We start from the raw sequence: 14,055 nt of genomic DNA, 5'->3' as shown, positions 1-14,055 counted from the left end.
CTTCGGCCTTAGAAAGTCCTAGAGGCAAGCATACACGTGAACACAATGACGAGGAATGTATGATGCATTATAGGGTAACAATTATATGAATGTATCACAGAAAGTGTATATAAGTTCTATAAAGTAACCATTATTGTTGTTCATAATTTTTTAGGCATGCACTGTGTGTGTGTGTGTGTGTGTGTGTGCGTGTGCGCATTTCAATACAAAATACATAAACTATATTTAGAGCTTTTTTTTAAAATAAAATAAAAATATTTTTAAATAAATACCTACACATATATAATTTATAAAATAACATAAATATAAAATAAATGTATTTATACATAAATCACAATAAACAAAAAATTAAAATATAATACAATAACATTATTAAACAAATAATATACATTAAGTGTATATACATATATAATTTATAAAATAATATAAAATACATTTATTTATAAATAAACAAAATATTTATTTACAAAATAAATCATAAGAAAAACAAAAATGCATGAAATATATGAAATACGGATATTCTTAAGTTTTGCAAATATTACATTAATTTATAGTCATTTTAAAGATTAACTAAAAAATTAGCATGCACAATAAAATATTCAATACTGTTTGATGAAAAAAATTAAATGTGAAAAATAAAACAAAAACTAATATCGGCCGATAACTGTCACTGTATGGTTTCGATATAATACAACTCTAAATATTTTTTTCCTTGACTATTTTATTTTAATTGTTGCTTCAGTGTGACAAATTATTATTTTATTTTTTTTACAATACAAATATTCCATGTAGCTCAATTCATATGTGCTCATTAAAAACTGCATGAACGATAATTCCAAAAACAATTCTCCTGGGAAACCGACATGTCCTGCGGTATGAAAAGCAATGTTCTGTCCAAAACTATTTGAAATGTCAACCTACCACATACACAAACTCAAACTAAGGCATACACCACTGCATGTTCACATACGCACATCACATGAACCGAGCAGCGTATATTCAAGCGCGATGCGTAAAATCACCAAAGTAATAAAGAAACTACAGTTTGGTGCACAGTAGCTGGGGATGACAGATCACTCACTGACACATAAAAGACACATAAAAGCAACAGCAAATGTTTAGCTGAAAAAGCAGGTGAAAAAGCAGGAAACAGCGGCTGGTACTGCAGCAAGTGGAGAACAAAAGCTTTAACAGTGCATTAATCTAAAAAAACAACTAGAGGCAGCACAATCCCTTCTAATCCACCTTTTGCTCCACTCTTCCTTTAGTGCCAGCGACTTACCCCGAGTTTGGCCGCTCATCCGCACAGTCAAGTCCTCCGCCCCCAAACATCCAAGAGCCCTTGCGAGGGTCCTGACCTCCTTTGACAAGCCACCTCAACTCTCTGGCTCATCTACAGAGCATAAAAGCTCAAACCTACATGCATATTTCTACAAGAATAAAGGATTTTTTTTCACTCTCCAGTCTCCTCAAGCTATCAAACGGCAGAGGTTTGTACTCCAGCAGCTGCGCTCTGTGTCTGAACACGTCACCCTCCTCCTCTCGCTCCTCGTTTGCGCTCTCTGCCTGGTTACTATGGATACCCTGCTCCCATCCAGCGAGGAGCCGCTGCGTTCGCGTGCCGTAGCGGGAGTGCAGCGCAGGTGACCGTTTCCTCGACTCGTGAAACAGCGCTAGTGCGAGACGGGAGACTGAACGTCCTTAACTCACTCTCTGCTTTCTCCGCCTCACTCTCTCGTATCTGTTTCCCCTCCCTCTCTCTCTCTCTTTCCTTCTCTCTCTCTCCGAAGCTTCATTGTTTAACGTGAGATCCGGAGCTCAGCTGCCACACACTGCAGTGAGATCGCGATACATTCATCCTGGTCTCATTTGTACCTTGTTTAAAACATCTTAAGCCCGGCTGACAACGTTTCAGAGTTGGCTGTTGTTAAACATGACTGTTGTTAAACATGACTGTCATCCAACAAACACCAACAGGATTAACAAACTGATCCAGCGTTGAAGTTGTTGTTTGTTGGGGCAGCGGGAAATAGCCTTAATTCAATTGGCTTATGGTCTGTCTTACACCTTAAGGCTGGTAGTGATATACCAACAGGACAGTTATGGCTTTCGACATTCAAAATATACACGATATACATGTATGTACATATACTGTAGGTTATATAAAGACACCTGACAGAAATAGATACTGCAGCAGCGCTCCTTACTTGACTCACTAGCACAAAAAAAAATTTGCATCAAAATGTGCTTTCACAATGTTTCTGTACCTATTGGTTATCGGCAAATAATTAGAGTTTTGTGTCATTATCTATTGGTATCAATCAACCAATATTTAATAGCTAATGCTTATACTCATTTTCCACTATTTTATCAAGATCTCTTTGCTTAGAATACCTCTAATGCTTAAAGTTAATCATTAACACCAAGTCAAAGTTAATCTTTACCAAATTTTAATTGACTTCATTGTTTCTATGCTATATATTGTAAAGTTGTGATGGCTACATTTACTTGGAGCATTTAAAACAATTCAGTTTTTTTTTGGACAAAATAAATGTTTATATTGGATATTTACTGGTTATTGGCCAAAATATTATTGATATAGTACATCAGCTTGAAGCATGCTGAATTTTTACCCAAGATTCAAGGCATCTGCCAAAAGTGTGAACAAATTAATATTCATCTTTTGTTTCATTACAGGCTGTGAGAGTGTATGCACAAATTATGTACCTACGCATGTGTGGCAAATATATACTACCATTCAAACGTTTTGGACAGATAATATTTTTTTATTTTGAAAGAAATGAAGACTATCAAAGAATTTCTACAACAATATTAAGCAGCACAATTGTTTTCAACACTGATTATAAAAATAAATATTTCTTGAGTACAAAATTAGCATTTCACAAAGATTTCTGAAGGATCATGTGACCCTAAGGACTGGAGTAACGGCTGCTGACAATTCAACACTGCTATCATAGGAATAAATTATATTTTAAAATATATCCAAATAGAAAACTGATATTTTAAACTGTAATAATATTTTAGAATATTAAAAATTTTTACTATATTTTTGATCAAGTAAATACAACTTTGGTGAGCATAAGAGACTTCTTTCAAAATCCTACCAACCTCAAACTTTTGAACAGTAGTATAAAACAAAGTCACCCAGTCATTATCACAAAATAAATCAGTTTATAAATCAAAAGCAGTTTTAAAGCAAAACAGATACACTTATTACATGGCTAAAAAAACAAACAAAAAAAAACGGTTGTCTTGGACAATGGTCAATTATACAGTTCGGTGATCATTACACAAAAATATCTGACCGCAAAATCACCAATCAGAATCCAGTATTCCACTGAGCCGTGTAATAAATACATTTTACTGTTTGAAACCCAAGCCTCCTCCATGAACGTCACGCTTAATCTATTTTTATGAGGGTGCTTGGTGGCCGTCCTTAAGAAACAGGCCTCTCACGGGCCGCTGGGGCGTAAGGGGCCACTGGATCATCTTGATACCCCTCAGCAGGATCTGTAGTGGGGGAATAATCTCAGCTCCCCCTCCACTGCGAGAACGACACTCACATGGTCACAGGCCAAAAATGTGTGTCAGTATGCGTCAATTCAATGCATGAACCCACAGGCCTACCCACCCACATGCATAAACACACACACACACACACACACACACACACACACACTTACATATACAGAACAGCCCTCAATGTGTCTTTTGATATTAAAGCAAATGTTTTATCATCGTTGAGGTGTGAGGGAGTGTAATACAGGTGCCAAAAGGAAAGAACAGATAGACAGAAAAAAAAAAAAAACCGGGGAGACCGTGTGTGTGTGTGTTTGATGGGCCTGCTGTGTTAACGAAGGCAGTAGCCATCTGCTAGTGTAAGAAAAGACAATTTGCAATCTGTGCGTTTGGAGAGGTGACAGGAAGTAACGGGAAGTAATGAAAACAGGAATGCAACACAAAGGACAAGGAAACGCATTACAACACACACACAAGAGTCTGCGAATCGTAAGTGTCGGACCACGCACACTTAAAGGATACATGCCCTTACACACTTACTCACACACAAACACAAACACGTCATTTTTGAATCATTCGTACTTCACGCAAGCTGTCACTATGGTAACTACCGCCAGCAGTCATGGCAACTGGGTAACAGTTGTCAAAAAACCGAGCTAAACTATTATTACGAGCTAAATGACTTCTGACCGCCTACCAACACGGCCCAAGCACGGCAAACATAAACCAGCGGCTGCCGAGAAACACAACTTGGCACAGCATGTGACAAGTAAGAGCAAGCGCTATTTAAATACATTAAATGCAATGGTAACAAACAGAGCTGCGCTAAAAATACAGACCGTACAAGTCGTAAAATTAAATTTTAAGCACTTTATGTATTTCTTTCTTGTATCCAAAAGCATTCACGTAAACTAATGGAGACTGGCCTTATTCAAGGTCCAACAGAAAACCACCGCGGCTCAAACCAGACATTTTTTGGATTAAAACAAAAACAACCAAAATCACTTTATCGTAATATGAGCGTGCTTTAAAAAGCCACAGAAAAAGCTATGAGCAGCCAAATGATCCATTTGGTTTTAAAACTATTCCAGACTGGTTTGGACACAGTTCGTTTGGAGCTTAAGCTCATGATGTTCAATCTACATCTAAGTGATAAAGTCATTAAAAAACAATTAATATGAAATAATGAATGTAACGTATGAATATGGATGTGAGAAAAGTAAAATCAATATTTTAATATTAATCAATTAAATATAATAAAAAAACTAATATTTATTTAAAAAAAATGTATATAGTTCGATAGATATGCATTACATAGACTGCTGTTCAAAAGTTTGGGATCAGTAAGATTTTTTATGTTAATGAGTCTCTTATGTTAATCAAGGCTGTTTTTATTTGATCAAAATACAAAAAAACCCCAGTAATATTCTGAAATATTATTGCAATTTCTAACATTGGTTTCATATTTTAATATACTTTAAAATATAATTTATTTATGTGATGCAGCGCTGAATTTTCATCAGCCACTCCAGTCTTCAGTGTAACATGATCCTTCAGAAATTATTCTAATATGCTGATTTATTAGTGTTGAAACTATTGTTTTTTCCTTTGATTCTTTGATGAATAAAAAGTTGACAAGAACAGCATTTATTCAAAATAGAAATCTTTTTTTAACAATATAAGTCTTTACTATCACTTTTTATCCATTGAACACATCCACACTGAATAAAAGTATTAATTTCTTAATAAAAAAAATCTGACCGTAAAACTTTTGAATAGTAGTGTATTTTGGAACACAAAAATACTGTTCTTTTTAATTTTTTATTTATCAAAGAATCCTGAAAAACGTATTGCGGGTCCGAAAAAATATTAAGCAGCTCTGTTTCCAACATTGATTATAAATCAGCATATTAGAATGATTTCTGAAGGATCATTTGGCACTGAAGACTGGAGTAATGATCCTGAAAATCAGCTTTGCTTCACAGGAATAAATTATATTTTAAAGTATATTACAATAGATTATGTTATTTTAAATTGCAATAATATTTCAGAATATTCTGTATTTTGGATCAAATATATACATCCTTCATGAGCATAAGATACTTCTTTAAAAACATATATACATATATAAATTGAACATAATGAATCTATTAAAATCAGCAGATTAAAGTATTATTGCAAAAAGAAAATCCATTCACAAGTCCATTTTCATGAAAGATTTTTTTACAGTGATGGTCATGTTTGTATGTGTGTGAGAGAGCAATCACTGAGCTGCTTGGGAATGCAGACATGTTGAGCCCTGTTATGAATATTATCAGATGAATGCCTGTGGTAACCCTGAGGCCGGACACACTCACTAATGTGCTGTATACACACTCATATACAGGCTCTTACATGCATGGAATGACACTGTTGAGACATACAAGAAACATACAAACACGAAAGCTTTGACGACTGACATCAGCTGCCTTTCTTTAAAGAGGCTGTTTGCTTTACGTCAATGTCTCTGCTTGCTCACACTCTCCTTTGGGAGGCAAGACCTGTCAGAACTGTTCAAAATCAAAATACGGTCTTAATTATGTCATTTCTTAATATTCACAATGAAACTAGCGCTACTCAGAAGTCACCAGCCTGTTTTTCCAAATTTCTGAAATGTAAACTGAGAAAAACAATTAATTGTCATTTCTACCAGCTGAAAGCTAATGCAATTCATGCCAGGTCCATGTAAAAATAAATGTGTGCTTAGAAAAGGAAAACAGGGCTGAAAGTGACATTACACTGTTTACATAGATGTAATATTATATAATGTGTCCCACATAGCTTGCAAATCCAACTTACAACACATAGATACTTTTACTGTTATCATATATTTATATACTTAATACATAGTATATTTATGTATAATATTATCAATATCTTGGCAAAGCAAACCTTCTTTATCACACCGGTGTTTTATTTTAAATAGAACATCTTGAAATAGTTAACTGGCAAAAAAAAAAAAAGAGTGATGGAGCCACCTAGTGAACAGAAGGTGTATTACAGCTTGAGAAACAGCTGCAAACATTCATGACATCCATAAAGTTGAATAAAGAACAGGCCGAGAAGTGGGATTTTGGAATAAAATGAATAATGGACTGGTTTCAGTCGATCCAATTGCGAATTCAAAATTTGTTCTCTATGAATAGAATCAAGCAAACAGCAGTGACATATGAGACAGTAAGCAAATAAATATATAGTGATATGACAAATACCGTAATATTAGATATACAGTATAGTGACATTATATATAGACACTTAGTACATTCAAAAGTTTGGGGTTAGTAAAATTTTTCTAAAGAAATTGAACACTTTTATTCAGCAAGGTTGCATTAAATTGTTCAAAAGTTACAGCAAGGACATTATAACGTTACAAAAGATTTTTATTTTAAAGAAATGCTATTCTTTTGAACTTTCTATTCATCAAAGAATCCTGAAAAAATCTAAAATATTAAGTATCACAACTGTTTTCAACACTGGTGATGATGAATGTTTCACAAGCAAAAAGAAATTAGCATATTAGAAAGATCTGAAGGTTAGCGTGACACCAAGGACTGAAAATTCAGCTTTGCCATTAAAGGAATAAATAACATTTTAAAATATATTAAAACAGCTATTTTAAATTGCAAGAATATTCCATTATATTCCTGTTTTCTTTTCAATTGAATGCAGCCTTGGATACTTCTTTTTAAAAAACTTATTAGGTGCATAATTTGGTATAAAATGAACGTTGACCTTACTAAGCCACAGTGTGCTTGTGTAATTGTGTTTGTGAACAGCAATAACACACATCTAGTCACTGTCTTGTCCAGCAGCCCTGGCATCTGTTGCCCTGAGCGTTTATGAGCTGATTTAATCTGGCTCCCTCCACAGATGCTATCGCTTCCATTGCCCTCTTTCTCTCTTCTCCCCTGCCTCTCTTCACACTGTCGCTTCTCAATCTCTGGACCAAACTGCTACTGCTGTGCTATCGGTCACCATGTTTCATTTCAAGGATGACATTCTCTAGGAAAACTGAAAACAAGGCAGTATTCTGTCCTGTCTCCCTCAGTGGCTTTCTCTCCCTTCCTCCTCTTGGCTTCAGACGAGGGCACTGCTGTGTGCTACACTGCATAAAGTGTCTTCTCTTTCACTCTGAGAGTCTCTCTCAGTCTCATTTACAGCAGAGAGTTCAGGACAGCGACCCGGGAGACAGAGGCGCTCTGTGATCTGTCTGAAGCGAGGCTCATTAGGGGAAGTTCAGAATGTCCCATTCCGTGAACAACTCAACCACTCTCTCACACACACACACACACAAATAAGATCCTTCTCTGCATATCCACCTGCTTTTCGCTCTTTTCAGATAGTCTGAGCTTGTGTTAAAGGGATAGTTTTTCACACAATAATAAATGTTTTGTCTTAATTTACTCACCCACATGGCATTGTAAACCTGTATGACTTAATTAGGACATTTTGAAGAACATGCTTCCATTTAAGTGAATAGGGTTGCAGGCTATTTAAAAGTATCGTCCATATGAATAATGTGCTATATCAAGTCTTTTGAAGGTAGATTTTTGTGAGGAACAGACCATAATTTATTCATCAAAAATGTTTCTTTTACTTGCATTCATAGCTTTGACATAAATATGATCAGTGACTAATTGCATGTGGAAAACTGTGCTATCTTAGTATTATTTACTTACTATTATAGTATTTATTTTGTTGTTGATTTAAAGTTTCATTTAAATGTGCTTTTGTTATTTTTATTAGTTTTTTTAAAATATATATTTAGTTAGATTTAATTTATTTTTATTTCAGTTTTAGTAATTTTACTACTTGGACTAAATTTTTTACTTAATATTTATATGTGATCCTGGACCACAAAACCAGTAGCATGGGTATACTTGTAGCAAATAGCCAACAATACATTGTATGGGTCTGAAATATCGATTTTTCCTTTATGCCAAAAATCATTAGGATATTAAGCAAAGATCATGTTCCAAGAAGATATTTTGTAAATTTTCTACCTTAAGTATATTCAAACCTAATTTTTTAATCATAATTCGCATTGCTAAGAACTTCATTTGGACAACTTTAAAGGCAATTTTCTCAATATTTAGATTTTTTTGCACCATCAGATTCCAGATGATCAAATAGCTGTATCTCGGCCAAATATTGTCCGATCCTAACAAACCATACATCAATGGAAATCTTATTTATCTCAATTTAAAAAAAAATAATACTTATGACTGTATTTGTGGTCCAGGGTCACATTTGTACAATAAAAAAAAAAAAAAAACAGTATTTGTAGCCAAGTTGTAAGTTTTACTGATTTTATTATGTGCTTTTGTCATTTTTATTATTTTTTCTTTTTAATATTTATATTATATAGAGAAAAAATGACATTTATACAGAAACAATAAGAGAGACCGCACCGGTGTGAGCTTCGACCCCAGAGGGTTAATGAAGATAATTCTTTATAGTTTTAAATAACACTGGTGGAAATGCAAATGAGATAGAGTTTATAATCACACAAATTTATCATATGGCTTCAGAACACTTGGAATAGAGAGTACCATTCTTTTTTTTTTTTTTTGGAGCTTGACAGCTGCAGTTTCCATCAGTGTCCATTATATGGAAGAGCAGCATGAACATTCATCTAAATTTCTCTTTTTGCATTCCACAGACAAAACAAACAGGATTTGAACAACAGGGTGAGGAAATTATTTCTGAATGAACTTTCTTTAAAGTCGGTACTTATTCACCATACAACAGCCATAAAATGGAAAACTTCCTATATATGTACAGTGGTGTAAAGCAAACATTCTGCTAACATCAGTGTTAATAAAGTTGTGTGTATTAATTAAACACTGAGCCTGAGGGAATGACAATGTTAACAAAACACACATGCATACTGTGGTAGTGTGTTTCACCACAGCCACATAGTCACAGCTGCAAACACAAACAATCAGAATTCCTCCAACAACGTTTTGCTAAATGTATTCATTCAAAACTATAAAACACTAATGGTAATTACTCTGGCTCCCTCTTGTGGCCAAACCATGTGTCTATTCGAACTGCAGCATTCCAGTTACTTTCCACAGCGAGTAGGTGTGTGTGTGTGTCTATTTTTTTCGAGAGCTAAAGAAATCACATCCCACATTATTATATAATCTGCTCATTCCTTTTCTGTGATTCTCTTTCTCTCCCTCGGCTGAAAGTGAGTGAAATTAGCATACGTGAGGCTGTAATTAGTCATTTAACACCATATCTGTTAAAGCAACACATCACATGATCTCACTGTCATCAAACATCCCATTTATCTTAATCAAACATGGGAAAAAATCCATCAAGCATTCACTATTTCTGTTTAACCACATGGGCTGCAGGAATAACTACTGAATTACAGGTAAAGATGCCTTTATTTAGCTGATAAAGACTTGAGAGCTCAATCGGTTGCATTAATAACAGTGTGCGGATATTTACTGTTAAAATATTTTCCAAATATGCAGGCTACACTATAAAATCTCAAAAACAGATCAAGTTTTCCGGACATTTCTTCTGTTCAGTGTCATACCAGAGATGCTACTATTATATCTGTGGTTTCGCTGCAGTCGAAAGCAAGACAGATTGGACAGGACTGTTTATCAAACAAACAATTACAGGCAAGATTCAGAGCCAACCCAAACTCTATTACCACAAATCGGCCAATAGGATGTCAGAATGATTCAGGATGATGTCTCAACCTCTGGTTGTCATTTCAAAGATCCTCTAGCAAATCTTGTTAATAAAAGACAGCTTCATTCCAACAGAACTAACACAACAAATATATATATATATATATATATATATATATATATATATATATATATATATATATATACACACACACACACACACACACACACACACACACATATATATATATATATGTGTGTGTTTAAATAATTTTACACTGAAAAAGAGTGATTTATAGCCAATAAAATATTATTATATTACATTATATTATAGTATAGTATCAATACATTTGTTTAATATTTATTCACAATTTACATGATTTTTCCCCCATTTTTATTTTATTTCCCTAATATTTTCAGGTTTCCCTTGACTGTGGCCCTTACAATTCAAACACAAATGAATCTTTTAGAACTCAATTTCAACAGAACTTCAGAAGACAGGAAGTGAGGTAAGCGGGACTTACATTAATGAGCTCGATCTCCCAGATCTTCTTGACCAACTCCATGGAGGTGTAGCCGTTGATGAGGAAAGACTTGGTATAGTCTCCCAGCTCCAGAGACTCCAGCCATTCTGCCACTGAGGTGGGGTTATTTCCATCGTAACCAATGGGCCGCACCTTAAACATAGAAACAACTGTGAAACTACCACATCAGTAACAAATCCGGAGGCTGGACACAGTTTGGGTTATAAATAAAGAGGTCTAGCAACAGGAAATATTGTTATTCTGTGCTGGAAACACCTGCTTTGACTCCTAGCATGCATTTCCATTCTGGTCCACGTTGATTTGACACTGGTCTAGCTGATAAATAGGGGACAGATAGGCTAACAAAACAAAATTGTGTGTTTTATTCCTAGTGAATCGTTCCCATATTTACTGATAAAAGTACATATATTGAACGCACGGGCCTTGGATAAAAGCATCTGCTAAATGCATAAATGTAAACGCAGACAGAGAGAGGCTATCAGCTAAAACGGAGTTCGAAAGCGCTGACTGCAGATGAAAAGTTGAGTTTTTATAGTGAGCCCTCATATCTCTCTCTCACACACATACCATTTCATGTCCTTAATCTTAAAATCAACTTCTTTTTAAAGCAATAATTTCATTTTTAACCTAAAAATGAAAGTTCTGTCATCCTCTACTTTTCCATATAATGTAACTTAATGGGCATCCGGTCCGTTGAGCTCCAAAAATGACAATAAAAGCAGCATAAAAGTGGAAAATTATAGTGAAAAGTGACTTTTGAAAAAGTCTAATTGGATCTTTTCTTCCCAAAAAGCTATTACATGGCTTCAGAAGACGTTTACTGGTGTTTTTTTGGAGCCTAAATTCACATTCACTTTTCTAATAAGAGCAACAAGAACATTCTATTCTTCAAAGTATTTTTTTTGAGTTCCACAAAAAAATAAGTCATACAGGTTTTTAACAATTGAGGATGAGTAAATAATGACAGAATTGTTATTTTTGTCTGAAATATCCCTTTAAACTCACCCCTTTCGGCTCATGTTTGAGGTTTTCACATCTGTTTGAATAAAAGCAGGTTTGCACATTAGTGTGTGTGTGTACAAGTGTGTCCTTTCTATCTTATCACAACACAACCATTCCCCTCTGCGGTGTCCTTTCAGAGATTGTGAAGGAGAAAGGGAGTGCAAGGTTGTTTGGGACACAAGTGAGATTTATTTGATGTCGGGTCTCCTGCACACACACACACACACACTCAATTCCAGAAGCTTTGCTGGATTACTCTAGAGAGGGTCTTAAATGGACTATTCTTGGGGGAGGGTGCACCCTGGAAAGTGTGTGTGCTAAATGTGGATACCATGAAACCTCATTTAGTAATGAAATCCATGACACACGTATCACATGCGTAATTTCAATGATCAGCACGTGTTTGGTAAGGCTACATTTCATTACAGTGCTCTTCAGTTCAGTGTCTTTGTGTCACTGAAGTCAGTGATGCTCCCATCAGGATTGCCTGACCGTAACTTATCAACCTTTTATGAGTGAGCCATTACATTTGCAATAACCGAGAAGTGAAGCCTGAGTATATCATCTTTAGAGCTTCACAGGCACTGGTTACTATTTCCTGTCGCTCAAAATGAGTCATTGTTTTTCATGGAAAAAAAGAAAATCCTGAGGGAATGATTTTTGGAATTTGCTTCCAAACACATTGTTAGCTGATATTTTTGGAGATGCACCCTGTGGGAGCCTTAGGACGTCCCCGATGTATGTACTCACCCTGGGCAACAGGCGAATAGCCTGAAGTAGTCGCTGTCTGTGGGCAGAGTTTAAAATCCCGATCTCTAGCAGGTCCTGGTCCTCCACGACATTACTACCCTACAGTAAAAAAAAAAAAAAAAAAAAAAGTTAAAAATCAAATCATTGTACTACTATAAAGGTTCAACAATAACATCTGTTTAAATAGTAGCAAAACATACAAATAATAATAATAATAATAATAATTTGGACTACTTTGTAATTAGGTTTACTGTAACAATGACACCTGTTGAAGTAGAAATAACAGAATCAAATAAATAAATAATGATAATAATAATACTGCCCAGCAAAAAATAAATAATAAAATTAAAAATCTTTAATTAAAATATGTGTAATAATTTGGACTACTTTGGAATTAGGTTCACTGTAACAATGACACCTGTTGAAGTAGTAACAACATCAAATAAACTGTTATAATTATTATGATGCTTGGACAGAATCCATCTAGTTTACATGGACACATAATAAATAAGGCATAAGAGACTATTTTCTCTAATTAAAAAAATTGCCCTCTTCAGATTCCACGAGCACCCAATCAGGAGATCCACAAGCCCATCAAACATTATTCAAATCAACAATCCACAACTTGATGTGCACAGGTGCAAAGAACACATGCTGTCTCTCTCTCTCTCGCACACACACACACACACACACACACACACACACACACACGTGTGCATACACACAAAGCACTATTAAGCAACTGCTGTTTCATGCTGGTTTTCCCCTTTAATGACCTTTCAGTTACTCCAATCAGACCAATCAACCTCCTATCCAACAGGGCTAGAGATCTGAAAAAACACTCCTAACACACACATGCGGCTTTCCTCTTAGGATTAATATGATCTCATTTCCACCATGTGATTCCCCTATCTACCAAAACACAAAACACACATGCACAAACAAAGATACACATGGAAACATAAGGTGAATGAAAACATGCTGACAGACAATGCACTCTGTGATGTGTCTATCACTCCACAAAGCTGGATAACCTTGATGATCCCACCTAAGTATAATATATAGCTGATGAAATCACTTCTGAGCACCAGCATCTGCTCCATTCACAGCACCACAATCCAGACCAGAATACTGGCATGCCGAGAGTTAGATTGATTGCAGGTGTCCCAAGACATTACTAATCAGTCACAGCACAGACCTGCTGGAATCACACTGCTTGCTGCACACTGCATACTGCCTGCTATTTTTTTAATAGCACAATATGAATTATGCAAAGATAAACGTTTGTAAGGGTATTATACTTCATTGCTGTCATATTACACTGCATGTTTAATTCAGCAAGCGGCATTAAGTTATCATCATGGAAATTAATACACATTTAATCCAAGCTTGTGTAAAAACGTCTGAACTCTTAGCAGTTTGGTCAAATAATGGGTCAGGAAAAATATGTTTGAAATTACAGTTGATAATTCCAGTTTTGTAATACAAAGGTCAAGTTGAGTCTATTGCAATTTGAATATTTCATA

General features: G+C 35.1%; 1 protein-coding gene across 6 annotated transcripts in view; it reads right to left on the bottom strand.

Moving 5' to 3' along the window:
- Positions 1 to 14,055, bottom strand: part of LOC306858741 (ankyrin repeat and sterile alpha motif domain-containing protein 1B) — a 174,332-nt gene that overhangs the window by 27,619 nt on the left and 132,658 nt on the right. For 4 of the 6 annotated variants that reach the window (XM_079399426.1, XM_079399427.1, XM_079399428.1 and 1 more), the window contains 2 exons: positions 12,530 to 12,628; positions 10,757 to 10,909 (listed from right to left, as the gene is read on the bottom strand). In XM_079399426.1, coding sequence (XP_079255552.1) covers positions 10,757 to 10,909; positions 12,530 to 12,628 — 252 coding nt within the window. Of the gene's footprint in view, positions 1 to 1,282; positions 1,769 to 10,756; positions 10,910 to 12,529; positions 12,629 to 14,055 lie in introns of those variants that run through there. The other 2 variants (XM_079399430.1, XM_079399431.1) reach the window with 1 other exon arrangement.

Source organism: Barbus barbus (assembly GCF_936440315.1).
Source record: "Barbus barbus genome assembly, chromosome: 39".
Classification (NCBI taxonomy): Eukaryota; Metazoa; Chordata; class Actinopteri; order Cypriniformes; family Cyprinidae; genus Barbus; species Barbus barbus.
Note: the sequence above shows the minus strand (reverse complement) of the source record. Positions and strands in the feature narration are given on the sequence as shown.